The sequence below is a fragment of the Epinephelus lanceolatus genome, chromosome 13, assembly GCF_041903045.1.
Source record: "Epinephelus lanceolatus isolate andai-2023 chromosome 13, ASM4190304v1, whole genome shotgun sequence".
Classification (NCBI taxonomy): domain Eukaryota; kingdom Metazoa; phylum Chordata; class Actinopteri; order Perciformes; family Serranidae; genus Epinephelus; species Epinephelus lanceolatus.
The window spans coordinates 10,566,222-10,581,541 of NC_135746.1; the positions used below are offsets into that span (position 1 = coordinate 10,566,222).

The window sequence follows — 15,320 nt, forward strand, 5'->3', positions numbered from 1 at the left end:
TTGTTATTTTATTAATATGTAAATGTGTTTATTGTTATTTTTGGTATATTTAATAGCATTTTAATTTTAAAAAAAATTTCTGTATTTATTTCTTTTCGATTTTGGCATCTTCTGTCTTCCGTACTCTGTGAGGCTGATTAAACATATCACAGAACATTCTTACGAATTATTGAACAATAAATTTATTTCTCAGAAAACTTTTCTCACATAAAACAAACATTTTATTTTGAAACAGCAGTCAGACTGACGGGTAAACACAGCCACACAAACAAACAAACGTGTTTGTCTTTAAATGTATTAATACTCAGTGAACGTAACAAAGACGTGTTTACAGAATATGGCACGCGATCGTCTGCATGTAAACAACACAAACAGTAAACAACACACTAAACACACATCTCTAATGTATAAAAATACTGACTGAAGTGCATTTTTCAATACCACTGAAGAAGAGAAGGCACACAGCTCTGATTGTCATTTATAAAATAAAAACAACAATTTGACTTTCAGACGTCAAAATAAAACACTTAATAAAAGCGTATTAACAGCCGAGAGTTTGCTCTGTGAAAGATGTTGGTTTCAAAATGCTGTAAATAATGTAACGTTGGGTTTAAAACATCTGATGTGTCGGATTTAAGTGCAGAGATAAAAAATAAAAGTATCTCGTGGACAGTGATGAAATGTAAATAAATACATTTACTTAAGTAGAATTTTGAGGTACTTTTACTTCTCCAACGGACTGTCTCCAGCAGCACGAATTTAAAACCACAGCTGTTGATTTTCAGATAAACTGTCTAAAACGCAGAAATTTAATGTAACTGTAATAAATGTTCATTAAAAAGCAGCTGAAGGCGTCAAATCTTTGGCATTTCACTTAAAAAAACAACAGCAGAAGTCTGTTAAATTGCAGCTCTGTTGGTCTTTGAATGTTTTAAAGCTTTTTGTTTTTGTTTTTGGAAAAAAAAAAACCCTGAAGGTTCAACATTTATTTTATCAGGTGACTCATTCAGAATCAGACTCCATGAAAGCAGACGATGAAGGGGGCGGGTTCTGAAACTAACGTGAGTGTGGGAACTAAAATTAGTACGAGGCATCTGGGAACTAAAGTGAGTGTGGGATGTGGGAACTCAAATTAGTACGGGGTATCTGGGAACTAAAGTGAGTGTGGGGCATCGGGAAACTAAAGTGAGTGTGGGGCGTCGGGGAACTAAAATTAGCCCCAGGGGATTGGAAACTTGTGTGAAAGTGTTTGACATGTGGGAATATAAGAGTGTGGGGCATCTGGGAACTAGAATTAGTGCGGGGTGTCTAGGAACTAAAATGAGTGTGGGGCATTCAAGAACTAAAATTAGTGCGTGGCATTTGGGAACTTAAGTGAGCGGGATGTGGGAACTAAACTAAGTGTGGGTCATTTGGGAACTAAAATTACCTGGTATGGGGCACTCAGGAGCTTAAATGGGGCGTTGGGGAATAAAATGTATGAATGTGGAATAAAGACAGGTGACTAATGATGTCACTGTCAGGTGATGATGTCACAGTATGACATCAGATCAGGTAGAAAACCTGTTTTCACTTTGTTTCGTCACCTGATGACGTTCAGCTGCAGATCACAGAGTCTGTAAGAACCAAAAATCAAACAAACTGTAACAGCTTCAGAGGGACAGCGTGGACACAGACTTTAAACCCACGGTGAGGACGGACCCTGAAGTGGACGCAGTTCAGCGGGCTGTGGGACAGAGCAGGTTAAAAAAGTCACACGAGGACCTGACAACGAAAACACTAAGCGGTGACTCCGCCTGCTGCGTGTCCTGGTCTCTGCAGGTGAGGACAGGCGAGTCCTCTCAGCACTGCGTCTCTTTGGTGTCAATCCGATGTTGTCTCTTCAGTCTTAACATCAGAGCCTTGTCGCTGCGACTCGTCACACTTGTCTCCGTCAGGTCCTCGAAGGAGCGCTGAGTCGACCCCACTGGCCGCCCGAACGCCTCCTCCAGTGCGTCCTCGTCCAGGTGCGAGTCCAAGCTGGGGTCCTCCTGGATGGTGGCCATGCGGGGGCTGTCCAGAGGAAGGTGGCTGAGGGCAGGGTCGGGGGCGGAACCAGGGACAGGAGGGGTGCTGGTCTGTTGGGGGCTGGACGACTGGAAGCGCAGCCCGGCAGAGGAGGTGCTGGTGGGGAAGGTTGGAGGTTTGAAGATCCGGACAGATGCGGACTCCAGGCTGCTGAGGAGCTCGGCATTCTGGGAAAATCAACAGTAACAATTAGTATGGACCAAAATTAAAGGAGCAAGATGCTATTTTTAACGTTTAACTTTATTAACAAATAATTTCTCAAACAGACGCTCAGTTTGACGGTTGATGACTCGTCAGTCAGGAATTACTCACACTGGGGAAGAACAGAGACTTGGTCGTCTGTTCGTACTGTTGGTCCAGTTTCTTGTCCTGAAAGTAAAAAGAGACGACTCAGAAAATATCAAAGTAATGTGCTGATCAGACCGCCATCTTTAAAGCCGGCTCCATGAAGCTCCATCATACATACAGATCTGATCCGGATCGAGCGGGTCGATCACAGAGACTCACCACACAGTGGACCAGGATGCTGAAAGGGACCCAGAACAGCAGCGAGAACGCCACCACCGACCCCACGATGTTATCAGCCAGGAACTTCCCGAACGTGTTGATGTCCAGTTTATCGATGAAGTCCCACAGACGCTCCACCACGTCCTGAACCTGCTTCATACACTTCCCCTGCAGAGACAGTGTCCACACCAACACGTCATGTGACGCACACGTCAGGTGATGCTCTGTGTGTCAGACAGCGGGAGAGACAGAGAAGAAACTCACCGCTCCGTCACAGAATCCCACGGTGCAGGGTTTGCCTTTACGTAGGAACAGGAAGTTGCCTGTTGCGTCCTGGTAGGGAGCGCAGACGCCGCTGCTGCTGCGACAGCAGACTTTACAGGACGAGTTGGTTTCTATGCAGAAGAAGAAACAGAGACGTTAAACACGTCACACCTGAGTCCACCAGACGACGTTCACACGACACATGAATCTGACAACAGTATAAAATATTATATGTAATCTAGAGACGTAGGGAACTACAAAGAGCATGGGTCACTTGGGAACTACAATGAGTGTAGTGCCTGAATGAACTAAAATGAGCGCAGGGCATTTGGGAAGTGAAAAAAGCACTGGGAGTTTGGGAACTAAAATAAGTATACAGCATTTGAGAACTAAAAGAGTGTTGGGCCGAATGAACTCAAACGAGCATGGGGACTTTAGGAACTAAAATGAGCATGGATTGTTTGGGAACTACAGTGAGTGCAGGGCCTGAATGAATTAAAATGAGCTTGGGGACTTTGGGAACTAAAATGAACAAGGGAGCTCTGGGATTTTAAATGAATGTGGAGCCTGAAGGAACTCAAATGAGAGCAGTCACTTGGGGAACTAAAATGAGCACGGGGAGTTTGGGGACTGAAATGAGCATGGATTGTGTGGGAACTAAAAATAGTGCAGAGCATCTGGGAACTAAAATGAGCACAGGCACTTAGGCAACTAAAATGAGCATGGGGAGTTTGGGGACCAAAATGACTGCAGAGCCTAAGTGAACTAAAATGAGCGCTGGGACTTTGGGAACTAAAAAGAGCATGGGGCATTTGGGAACTAAAATGAGTGCAGGGACTTTGGGAACTAAAATAAGCATGGGAACTCTTGGAACTAAAATGAGCACAGATTGTTTAGGAACTATAAGAGTGCAGGGCGTCTGGGAACTAAAATGAGCGTGGGGCATTTAGGAATTAAAATAAGCACAGGATATTTGAGAACTAAAATGAGTGCATGGCATTCAGGAACCAACATAATACAACTGTATTATACTTTGCAGTAGTGATGTTTGAGTGTATGACCTGTAGTGTAGACTTGTAGTTTAGTATTGTCACAGAGCAGTAATTGTACTGTTACTGCAGTGAAGCGTCAGTATCGTACCATTGCAGGCGCAGGGCTGCAGCTTTAAGACGGCCTGACAGAAGGGAACACACTCTCCGTTAAGACACTCTCCGCTGTCCAGACAGATGGTTTTATCTGAGGCGTTTTCTGGCGGAGGACACTCGCTGCTTTTTCCTGTCAAACACAAAGTCTTCAGTCACTGCGAGTCTCTAAACAACACACAGTCATGTGTGACCTTTGACCTGTGGGCTGACCTGTACAGTACGAGTGTCCTTTACAGGTGGCGTTGATGGGCTCCTGACAGACTTCACCTTCAGACTCAAACCTGCAGTTTTTACAGCACGCACTGTTCCTGTCACTGAACACAGAGAGAGAGAGGACCAAGTCTGAGTCGTCATTTAAAGGAAACAAGAAACCCGCAGGTGAACTTTGACCTCTTCACCGAGTGTTTTCCATCATGATGTGAAGAACCTGGATCTGATCTGAACCTGGTTCCTGACCTGAAGGTCTCGACCCCACGATGGAGACGGATTTCATGAAATAATTCTGCTTCACAAAGTGTTTTATGTTTTTTGGACTCAAAAGCAGCGGCTGACATTCCTCTGACCTGCACTGAGCTCCAGCTTTCAGCCTGCACTCGGCGGTGCAGCAGCGATCTGAGTTGATGTGCAGCAGTCCCGGGTCACACTCCTCCCCCTGCTCCACCCGAGAGTTACCGCACACGTTAATGTTCCTCTGCTTGAAGCAGGTTGGCGCCTTCGCTCTCAGACGCTTCACTATGGAGCGTTTACTGCAGTTGGAGAACATCTGGACACAGGACAGACTTTGTTAAACACACCTCCACCTGTGAATAAACCTCAGTAGTATGAGTCGGCACCTTGTTGTTGACGTGGTCTCCGCTAACGGCGATGGGGTACATGACGTACTTCCCTCCCTGGTCCTCTCGGGGGGCGCAGTCCCGGATGTTGTCTGGGTCGTGTTCTGCTCCAAAGTTATGACCGAGTTCGTGAGTCGTCACCAGGTCTGCTTCCTGTGGAGACAACAAACTGTTCAGAGAAATGTCGCTGCGTCCTCGAAAGTTCAGATGTTTGCGGCTGTAAAAAAAAAATACAAACTCTTACATGAACATGTTTCTGAGATCGACAAGACAAACTTAAAATCAGCTGCTTTTAACAAATGCTACCACAAAATGATGATGATGGTTCTGATAGATGTATTTATACATGTCGTACCTGACGTGTCAAACACGCAGCCGCCTTATTATTTATTATTAATGACTTCAGTTCAGCTGCAGGACGTTTGAGCTCTTTTCTTTGCAGGTGGTTTTATGTTTAACAGGAGTTCATCCCAAAAATAACACGAGGAGCTGCTGTTGCTTCATGTTCAGGTGACGTAATGAAATCTGATCCAGAGTTATGGTTAGTCCAGTCTGAAGGTTTAACATACACTGAAACACTGCACAGAGTAATACTCTGGAGGATCATCACAGTGGCAGTTACTCTATCTCTTAGCGCGATGATCGTGAGGTGAACAGTAGAAATACTGCGCTTATGATACAAAGTAATCCACCAGGAATGTGAGCTTGCAGATTTGTGATCAGCCGGTGCAGCTTCTTGCTGGATTACGTTGCTTTGCAGGAATGTTGAGCCAGACTAAACTTCTCTGCAGATGACACTGTGTTGTTTTATTGTAGAAAATTAAAATCTGGCTCAAACAAAATGCTCCTGGTGCAAAAAGCAGCTGCTGTGACATTGTTCCACTCATGGTTATAGCGCTCTGTTACTTCCTGTGACATTCTCATTGTTGCAGTAACCAACCTGTTCTCATTCCAAAGTCGTCAAATAAAATGGCTTGGTCAGTGATGTCGGCATTAGACAATGAAAATATACATCCTTTCGTGGCTTTATGATACGCTGCTGTGTAACAACGTAATTTAAGGAGTTGGAAATCCCTATAAGAAGAGCTGGAGGGGTGATGGATGGGGGTCACAGAGAACAGAACAGAGTTCACTTCCAGTGTGAGTCAAACCATGATGCTTTTTTCTGAACCTAACCACGTGTTTTTGTCGCACACAGAACCCAAAATAAATACGAGGTGTTTTACCAATGTTACAAATTCATTTTGAAAAAGACTGTCTGCGTCTAACGCGCAGAAACTGTACATAAAAATAAACAGTATAAATACCGAACACAAACACATTGTTTGGTGGTTGTTCTGTTGCTGTTTTTCTGTTGTTGCCAGGCAGCCGAGGTTTCCCGTAACGTTCTTCCACTAACACTTGTTTTATTTTATTAACTTATTAAGCTTTTAGTGTCCGAACCTTCACTGAATGTGGACAGTGTCTTGGACGAGTGGACAGAACAGAGACAATAAGAACAGTAAGGAAATCATTTCAGTACGACCAGCTGTCAGAGAACCAGCCCACCTTAGTCAGGATGGTCTTCCCGTAGTTCTTGGTGCTGGTCAGACCTGTGTTGAGGTAGATTGCTCTTTGTTCATTTGCAGATGGAGGACAGGCTTCAGAACAGAAACACACAGAATGAAACTTTCACATTATTTCTGGTGTTTGAAGACAAACGACGGTTTGAGGACATTAACGAGACAGCAGGACTTCACCTTTGGAGCAGAGACCTCCCGGGATGTCCGGTTTGGACGGGGCGACATAGGCCAGACCCAGAGTGCCTTCGTCAAAGTCCTGATAGGTGAAGAGGTGAGCCAGGCAGACGTTGGAGGCTTTCTCTGCGATATCAACACTGAACTGCTGCAGAGACACAAACCAGGAAGAGGAGACATCAAATATACAGAAAGTTATATATCTACCATCCAAAGTCACTACTGCCTCCCGTTTGTCTGATTAAAAACTACAGTGAGCAACTGTTTAACTGAGTCTGTTTAAATAATCAAACTTTATTTGTGAGGTGTTGAGATTCAAGTTCAAACTACCAGCCTGTGTCTGCGAATCTTTGTGCGTACTTTCTAATAATTCATTTTGTGAGTAAATGTGCTTGAATATAACTATTTTTTAATTTAAACTCTGTACATGGATGCACCGCTGTCAGGCTAATGTTACTAGCTAATGTTAGCTAACTTTAGCTACACTTTTCTACCTACTAGGTCAACTGTTCCCAGAGGTCTGGTGAAACTCTGTCAGGCTAACGTTACTAGTTAATGTTAGCTAAATTTAGCTTCTTTTTCTACCTACTAAGTCAATTAATTCAAGAGGTCTGGAAACACACTGTCAGGCTAGCGTTACTAGCTTACATTAGCTAACTTTAGCTACATTTTTCTATCTTGTATGTCAACCGTTCCCAGAGGTCTGGTGAAACTCTGTCAGGCAACGTTCAGCTAATGTTAGCTAACTTTAGACACCGTTTTCTCCCAACCACTTCCAGAGATCTGTAAAATGGTGTCATACTAACATTACTACCGAATGTTAGCTAACTTTAGCTACTTTTTTTCTACCTACTAAGCCAACCAAAAACACAGAGAAGTTGTCACGTAACTGCATCAAACTCGAGGTGTAATGTTAAAGTTTGACATTAGTTGACTTAGTTCCTCCAAACTGTATTTTTTGTTTTGTCCCTGTTTGATCGATTGAACAGCCGTAAACACAAATCAGAGGCATTTGTTCCGTATTGTTAGTCTTTGCCTCCAGTTTCCTGCTCTCCATCTGAACAGATCACTGATGTTTGACGTTGTATGCAAAGTGATATTGACGCAATATATGAGCGTTTCCTCTGGGAAATCTGTAGACTTCACCTTTTATCCGTTACTTGCTTCATCTTGTTAATTCTATAAGTTATAATTTAATAAACCGCTCTTAAGGTGTGTCCGTCCGTCAGGTGTTACCTCCAGCAGCTTCTTGACGTCCCAGACGTCTCGATCCTCCGCTGGACTTCCCTTCATGTTGTAGTGACTTTTCCCTGGCTCCACTTCAGTGGGAACCTTCTCTATGATGATCTGACAGGAAACACACCGTTAACTTTTTGTGTCCCACCAGGCCAAAACAATGTTTTTAATAGAAGTGTTCTCACCTGCTGGATCTGAACTCCATAACCTGTGAACTCTTCGTCCCACGACGTGTTCCTGTAGATGTCATCCACTCGATCAATCAGTTCGATCTGAAAGCACAGTGGGTTGGTGAACGTCTCTGTGTGGAGGTGATGGAGGTTAAATGAATGGACTGTGGACTGACCAGGTAGTTGAGGGTGGTGCTCTCCTCCTTGCGGCCCATGTGTTCGAAGAAGCGATGGTCGGCCACCAGCAGCAGAGGACAGGTGTTCTTCCTGTGGTCGTGGATCTGACGCTTCCCTCTGATCACAGACTCTGAACAGGTAAAGACATGAACACAGTCAGTGCTGCAGTCACGACACGAGATTCATTACGAAATCAAATCATATTGACATGATTTGTTTTGTTTCACTGACTAATGATGCTCTGTTAACTAACGGAGCGCCGTTATAATAAATGACGATGTCTGTTAGCACACGGTCGTTACTGATGTACACTGAGAGCTCTTACAAACAATACGAACTTTTAACTTCTGTTAATATAAACTCAACACTTCCTGCTGCTGTTTCACAGTAAAAGATTTTAAAGTATAGGAAGCTTGTTTTTCAAACTAAAAGCACCTATTTTAACATGAAAAGCTTTTTTTCATTTAAAGCTTTTTTCACATTAAAGAAAATCTTTTTTACATTATAAGCTCTTTTTTCAGAATAAAAGCTCTTTCATCAAGTGAAAAGCTTTTTTTTTTTTTTTTTTACCTCATTTGATGTTTTTATTAACATAAAAAGCTTTTTCCACATTGGAATCTTTTTTTGTGTAAAACTCTTTTCTCCACAAGAGAATTTTCAAAGCATTTTTTTTCACATTGGAGCTTTGTTTTTTTATAGATCTACAGACCCTCTTCTTCCTCTCCATCCTCCAACATGGCTGCTTTAACGCCGTCAGGGAGGAGTTGGGCGGGGTCAGAGGTCATGTAGCCGCAGACTGAAGGCTGGTGCAGGCGGCTGAGGTTCCTGATGTCCTCTGAGCGATAGATCAGTAGACGACCATCAGGCGGCGCCGACGTGAACCTCCACAGAGGCTGAACACAGAAGAAGAATCACATCAGGTACGTGTCTGTGGAGGGTTTGGTCTGTCGATAATTTCATTTTTCAATCTTTTATTTTCAGTTTATTATTTGTCTGTTAATGTCCATTATAATTCCCCACAGTCTCAGTGCAGCCTCAGAACTTTAAAGGTTTTTTTTATAGGTTTTACATTAACAGCGTCCCATAGATGAATCTGCCATGTCTTAATTTTAATAACAATAAATAAATAAATGTGTCTGTAGATATTCAGCCCATTTCGCCTGATGGAGACTTGACACACTAATTTAAATGAAATGTTGTTCCTTTCTCTCACCTCGATGTTGTACTCGGCCTCGTCAGTCAGGATGTGAGCAGAGAATTCGTGGTCGTCAATATGAGCCTGGACCCGAGAGTTTTCCTCCCCTGCAGCACAAAACAAAAACAGGGTTGAAGTATTTTTACTGACTCGTCCTCGTAGGTCTCCGGCAGCTCGTTGTTACCGATGACGTGTCCGGTGAAGTAGTTGTGTCTGTTGACAGTGTAGCTCCGCTCTTGTCCGTCCTCATCTACGATCACGGCTCTGAAGTCCTCGGTGAACAGCTGGTCGTTGGTCCTCAGGTAGAGTTTGAACTGCCTGCACACACACACACACACACACACACACACACACACACTGCTGTCGTCAGGAGTCTCTCCGAGTCATTAAAGTGTGTGAGGTGTGACCTCTGACCTCTGCAGGGCATCAAAGCTGACCAGTTTCTCCACATGAGTCTGAGTTTGGACGTCACGGCGACGGACGGAATGAGTCTGCAGGCTGGAGAGAGGCAACACGTCGAAGTCATCCAGCATCGACCTGAGAGACGCTGCTGAGGGAACACAGAGTCCATCATGTGTTGGATCAGCCAATCACAGGTTCACAAACATCTGCTCTTCTTTCACATTAAGAGCTCTTTATTTTCAAAGTAAAAGCTCTTTATTTTCGAATTAAATGTTCTTTCACATTTAAAACTTTTTCTAATTAAAAACTCTTTATTAAATAATATAATTGTTCGTCCAAATTTTTTAAATAACAAACCCATGAATTAGACTATAATAATTTAGACTCAAGCTTTCTGACTTAGTATTTCATCATTTTGATTTTAAAATTCATAATTTTGAGTCAATATTTTTTACTTTGAGTATCATTTTTTATGATTATTTACTGTCTCAGAGTTCTGACTGTGTCTCATACTGATTTATCTCAAAACTATGACTTAGAAAGTCAAAATTTAGGTTTAATATCTCTTAGTTTTGAGATAAAGAAATGAGATATTAAGCTAAAGAGATTGTAAGGAACGAAGATATGAGACAGGAAGTCAAAACTGTGACTCACTATGACTGTCTCATAGTTTTGTCTTAGAATCTTCAATATCAGAACAACTGTCTCAAACCATCTCATTTTATCTCAAACAATTTGGACTTCCTGTCTCTTATTTTTGATTTAATTTCTCATAATAATATTTCATTAGGTGGAGACTTCAAATAAGCCCTCTGGGTTTTTTGCCTCTCCCTACACTGTATTTCATTATTCATTGTTCTTGCAATTTTTTGTGTTTTAATTGTGCAAAAAAACCCAAAACAAACTATACTATATGAATGAATGACTTTATTTCAAACCAAAGTTTAAAACAATGTTGTGGTAACAAAAAAGACAAAACAAACAAAACAAAAACAGAAATGTTTCAAAAAAGAGTAGATAGAAGTAAAACTTAGATGTTCCTACCCCGTTTCACTTTTCCTGTATTAACTTAAATTCCTTGCACAATTTTGAGAAAGACTGTAAATACTAAGTTATAAGATGTTAAACCAAAAGTACTATTTACTTTCCCCAAATTTTAACTTCATATCTTATAATTTGAGACAGTATATCGAATCATTTTGATTTACTATCAATACTTTTCAAAAATCTGACTTAGTTTCTCATCATTTTAACTGATCTCATGAAATTTAGACCGATGTCTCAGTTTGATTTAATATCTTTAAATTTCAACACTGTGTTTGTGTCACTGAGTGTTGTTCTCTTTGAATTTGATTCACTTTGTGTTCCTCTGCGTCTCAGCATCATTTCAAATAAGGGAAACTACAACTGAGGTTTAAATAAAGGTTGTAAATGAATGAATATTTGATATGATACAGTAAGTAATGAGTAACATAAACTGCAATTACCTACTAACATTTAAATCATTAAACCAAAAGTGGGACTGATCAGCTGTTTTCAACATCATGACTCTGACAGTCAACATGATTTATAATTTTGATTTTAAATCCTGTTAATGAGAGGTTATGACTTACAGTCACTTTAACTTTTTGTCTCATAGTTACAAGTTGTAAAATTAAACCTCTGACTCACTGTCTCCTTATTCTGACTTTAAGTTTCAAATATCTGACATATTTTCATTTAATTTTCACTTAAATCATAAAATCTGGACTCATTATCCTGACAGTTTTATACATTATCTCAGTTTTAACATATTATGGGATGTAAGGTAGTGAGTAACAACGCCTGATTGTAATAAGTAACTAAGATAATACTATTGACTTCTTCTTTTTCATTATTATGACTTGAAAATCAAAATTCTGACCTACTACCTCCTAATTTTGACTTTAAATTTCAAATATCTGACAAATTATCTCTGACCAACAGTGTTTTATTTAACTTTTCATTATATTTTTGTTTTGTTTTTTTGTTTTTTTTTTTGGCAAATTTGAGCTTCCATACATTCTGTATTTACTTTTAACTGTTAAGTGAAGTCAGGCATTTTGCTTCAGTGAACATTAAAACATTAATGTTAAATATTAAACCTAAATCAGGATTGACCAGCTGTTCACAAGATTATAGTCTCGCTCACCAGACCTTTCTCAAGAAAAGAAAGGTCTGGTTGGGCCAACTCTCACTGTGAGATTGGAGAAAAAAACGCCCCAGCTGCTTGTACTTCTTTCAACCAATCACAATCGTTCTGGGCAGTGCCACAGCAACGGTGCGCTTGCAAAAATATTGCCGGGGGGAAACAGGTTTTGGTGTAACACGCCCACAAAAATATCACCTACAGGACGCGAACCATGGCAGAAAAATGGCTACATCCCCACAAGATCAAACACCACAAAAGTTAGTAAAGGACGTGTTAAAAACGGTTGAAAACTGCTACACAACCAGAGGTGGTAGGGCGGGACTTCAGCGGGTGGCTCGTTCCGCCCAATGAGAGGCTGATCTCTGCAGCAAACTTCCGCCCACTCAGACTAACAAGATTATGACTTTGAAAGACAACATGATTTATAATTTCATTATTTTGACTCCAAAAGTCATAATTTAAATTATAAATCCTGTAAATGAGATGATGACTTATGATCACATTAAAACTGTTTGTCTTATAGAGTTATTAAATCAAAACTCTGATTCACTGTCTCCTAATTTGTGCTTTAAACCTCAAATATTTTATATATTATCTCATAATTTACAATAATCTCATAAAATTTGGATTAATTACGTCCTCAGTTTGATTTACTGTCTCAGTTTTAACATATTATGGGATATCATATGACACAGTAATTACAGAGTAAGTACCAAAGCTAGGTTGTAATAAATAACTGGGACTTATTATTTCATAATTATGACTTGGGAAATCAAAATTCTGTCCTCTTGTCTCCTGATTCTGACTTTAATACTCAAACATTAGACATATGACCAGTATGTAATATATAGCATACTTTATTGAACTTTCCATGAGATGTTATTTTTCTGTCAGACTTGAGCTTCCATACATTCTGTATTAACTTTGACTGTAAAGTAATTCATGCTTTTTGCTTTAACGTTAAAATAGACTTTTAAATAAACTTCATACAGATATTAAAACACTCACCGTGATGTTCCTCCGTTGTGTCTGCAGCTGGAGAAACAGCTGCCTCCGTTAAAACGGTGAAAACGGTGAAAACTAAGAGTTGTTGTTTCATGTTTGATGAAACTGATGTGAAATGAAATCAGGTCGTCGCTGCTTGTTTCAGTTTAAAAGTCTCGACGCATCAGATTTAAAAACTTTATCGACACTTTACATAAAAAGTTTCAGACTAAAAACACATTTGTGGAAACAGCTGAGTGAGTTTAGTTCAGCTCAAGTTTTTATGGTTTAAACACGAGAAAAAAAAAACGTCTTCAGTCCGAAAGAACCAGGAAGAGCTGCAGAGTCAAGCTGGCTGACAGCGGCGGAAGTACGTCACTCCGCCTTCACAATAAAAGACCAACGCTTAAAATCAGTAAAGATTTGATATAAAAAATAAATCCAAAGAAATTTAATAAAGTCACTAATACTTTAAGAGGACAAGTCTGAGCGGGGGGGGGGGGGGGGGGGGGTAAGAAAAAAAAACTTTATTAACCCAGGCCATGCAAAAAATAAATTAAATATTAATAAAGAACATTTTAATAGTGTAGATAAATGAATAAATACAATGTAATAAATCCTAGAAAAATAGATTAAAACAAATTATAAAAGAAATAAAATAGTATTCATAAAAATATGACGCAAAATAAATACTAAATAAAATAGATAATAAGAATATTTAATGAATAAACATAAACTGAAATTAGAATTAAAATAGAAATAAAAACAATTTCATAATATTAATAAAAACACAAAGTTCTGCCCCCATGTCTTCCCAACCACAGAATTAACTTAAAAATAATTTAATCAATAAATTAAATTAAAGAGACCAGACTGATCCATCCAACCTCTCAAACATAGATAAAGAAAATCTCTGTAAAAAAAAGAATTGAATAAATTAAGAAATAATTTTGTAATTTTTTTTCAGTGTATGAATAACATAACAACTACATAAACTAATAATTACATACAGAAATACACAAGATTTATTAAAACAATAAAAAACATCATTAGAAAAAAAATAAATAAAACATTGTTCTAAAATAAAAACACAAAGTACAAAGTACAAGTCGAGTCTCCCCAACCACAAAATAATTTATAATAAAAGAATGAAAAAATGTGGGGGGGAAATAATTTAGTAAGAAATACTTTAAAGGGAAAAATTGAATAAATCTCACCACTTAAGATATTATTAAATGTTATATAAAATTGATTTAATGTTTATTTTATTCAGTTTGCTGTCCAATTATATCTTCTCTAAAAATTCTAAGAAACACGTTTCAGCATTTTAAGTCCCAAATGTTTGGTTATTATAATTAGTGGTATTATGGAACATAGCTCTTCCTGCAAACATCAGAGTTCCCAGAAAGAAAACTTTATTTTGAAAATCCGTCGTCGTATTGTGCTCTTATTTTGTGGAGCTTGACACTCTGCTGAGTCAAACACGCTGGAATTAAAAAAAAAAAAAAACCCTGAACATAAATATGAAAACTAATATCTGACATGTTATTTTTTACAGTGGTGTGTGTTAGAGGAGTGAAAGCTGCAGAATAAAGTGAAAGTAAAGAAGGTAGAAGTGAAACATGTCGTCCATCTTATGTAAGAGAATAACAGAGAGACATCTGGCAGCTCTATTTATAACATCTGATCTCATCCAAATCCGCTTTTACTACCACTGATATGAAACATGGGCAGCAAACCCACAGAGAAACTGTGAACTCAGGCTTCAGAAACTAAAACACGACACAGACACACTGCAGGAAGTCAAAGAAAACTACAGTCTGAGATATTATTAACATTAAACACCATTAACTCACTGTGTCTGAATTAAATGTTTAATATAATGGATAAAGTCTGATATTAAAGTGACACAGCATCATAACTGATTGTATTTTATATATCAATAAGATTTTAAATAAAGTACAATGTAAAAGTGACTTTGCTGAGTGTGGTGATTAATGTGGAGGAGGATTAACATTTCTGACTGATGGTATTAAACTGAAGAGGTGACACACTTCCTGTTTTCATAGTCATATGCATATGGCAGGAAATGTGTCTGTGCTGCTGCTGAGACACTTTTATTTTATTCATTTATTTATTTATTTATATAGATAGACAGATCAACTAGAATTAAATAAAGTCTCAGTGTAGAGCCTCAAAAAAAAACAAAAACCCCACAAGGATGATACTTTATGTACTGATAATAAACTGCAGTAAACTAATAATGATAATAACTTTATTTATAAAACACATTTTACAAAAAAGTGAAATGAAATGACCTAAAATCAAAGAAATATTTTGATAATTCTATTAAAGTGAGATAATATTTCATTGTCAGTTTTGGCTTTGAACTTAAATGTCTGCATTAAAACACCGAGGTTCAGATTATGAGTTT

General features: G+C 39.1%; 1 protein-coding gene across 2 annotated transcripts; it reads right to left on the reverse strand.

Moving 5' to 3' along the window:
• Positions 1-164: 164 nt before the first annotated feature.
• LOC117270804 (disintegrin and metalloproteinase domain-containing protein 17) lies at positions 165-13,238 on the reverse strand. Of its 2 annotated transcripts, none has more exons than XM_033648698.2 (18): positions 12,911-13,238; positions 9,745-9,877; positions 9,515-9,648; positions 9,349-9,437; positions 8,845-9,028; positions 8,135-8,265; positions 7,974-8,060; positions 7,789-7,899; positions 6,556-6,700; positions 6,365-6,456; positions 4,817-4,969; positions 4,547-4,746; positions 4,194-4,297; positions 3,979-4,113; positions 2,839-2,969; positions 2,575-2,742; positions 2,380-2,436; positions 165-2,234 (listed from the first exon to the last, which is right to left on the reverse strand). In XM_033648698.2, the coding sequence occupies exons 1-18, from the start codon at positions 12,999-13,001 to the stop codon at positions 1,842-1,844; spliced, it is 2,538 nt and encodes an 845-aa protein (XP_033504589.1). In that variant the 5' UTR covers positions 13,002-13,238; the 3' UTR covers positions 165-1,841. The 2 variants fall into 2 exon arrangements, with proteins under 2 accessions (XP_033504589.1, XP_033504588.1); XM_033648697.2 differs by having other exon boundaries at positions 9,745-9,880.
• Positions 13,239-15,320: the final 2,082 nt, after the last annotated feature.

Coding starts and splice junctions, on each gene's coding strand:
- LOC117270804 (XM_033648697.2), bottom strand. CDS start 13,001: ATGAAACAACAACTCTTAGTTTTCACCGTTTTCACCGTTTTAACGGAG. Junction 9,029..9,348: donor AGGCCGAGTACAACATCGAG/GTGAGAGAAAGG, acceptor TTCTGTGTTCAG/CCTCTGTGGAGGTTCACGTC. Junction 6,457..6,555: donor GGGAGGTCTCTGCTCCAAAG/GTGAAGTCCTGC, acceptor TCTGTTCTGAAG/CCTGTCCTCCATCTGCAAAT.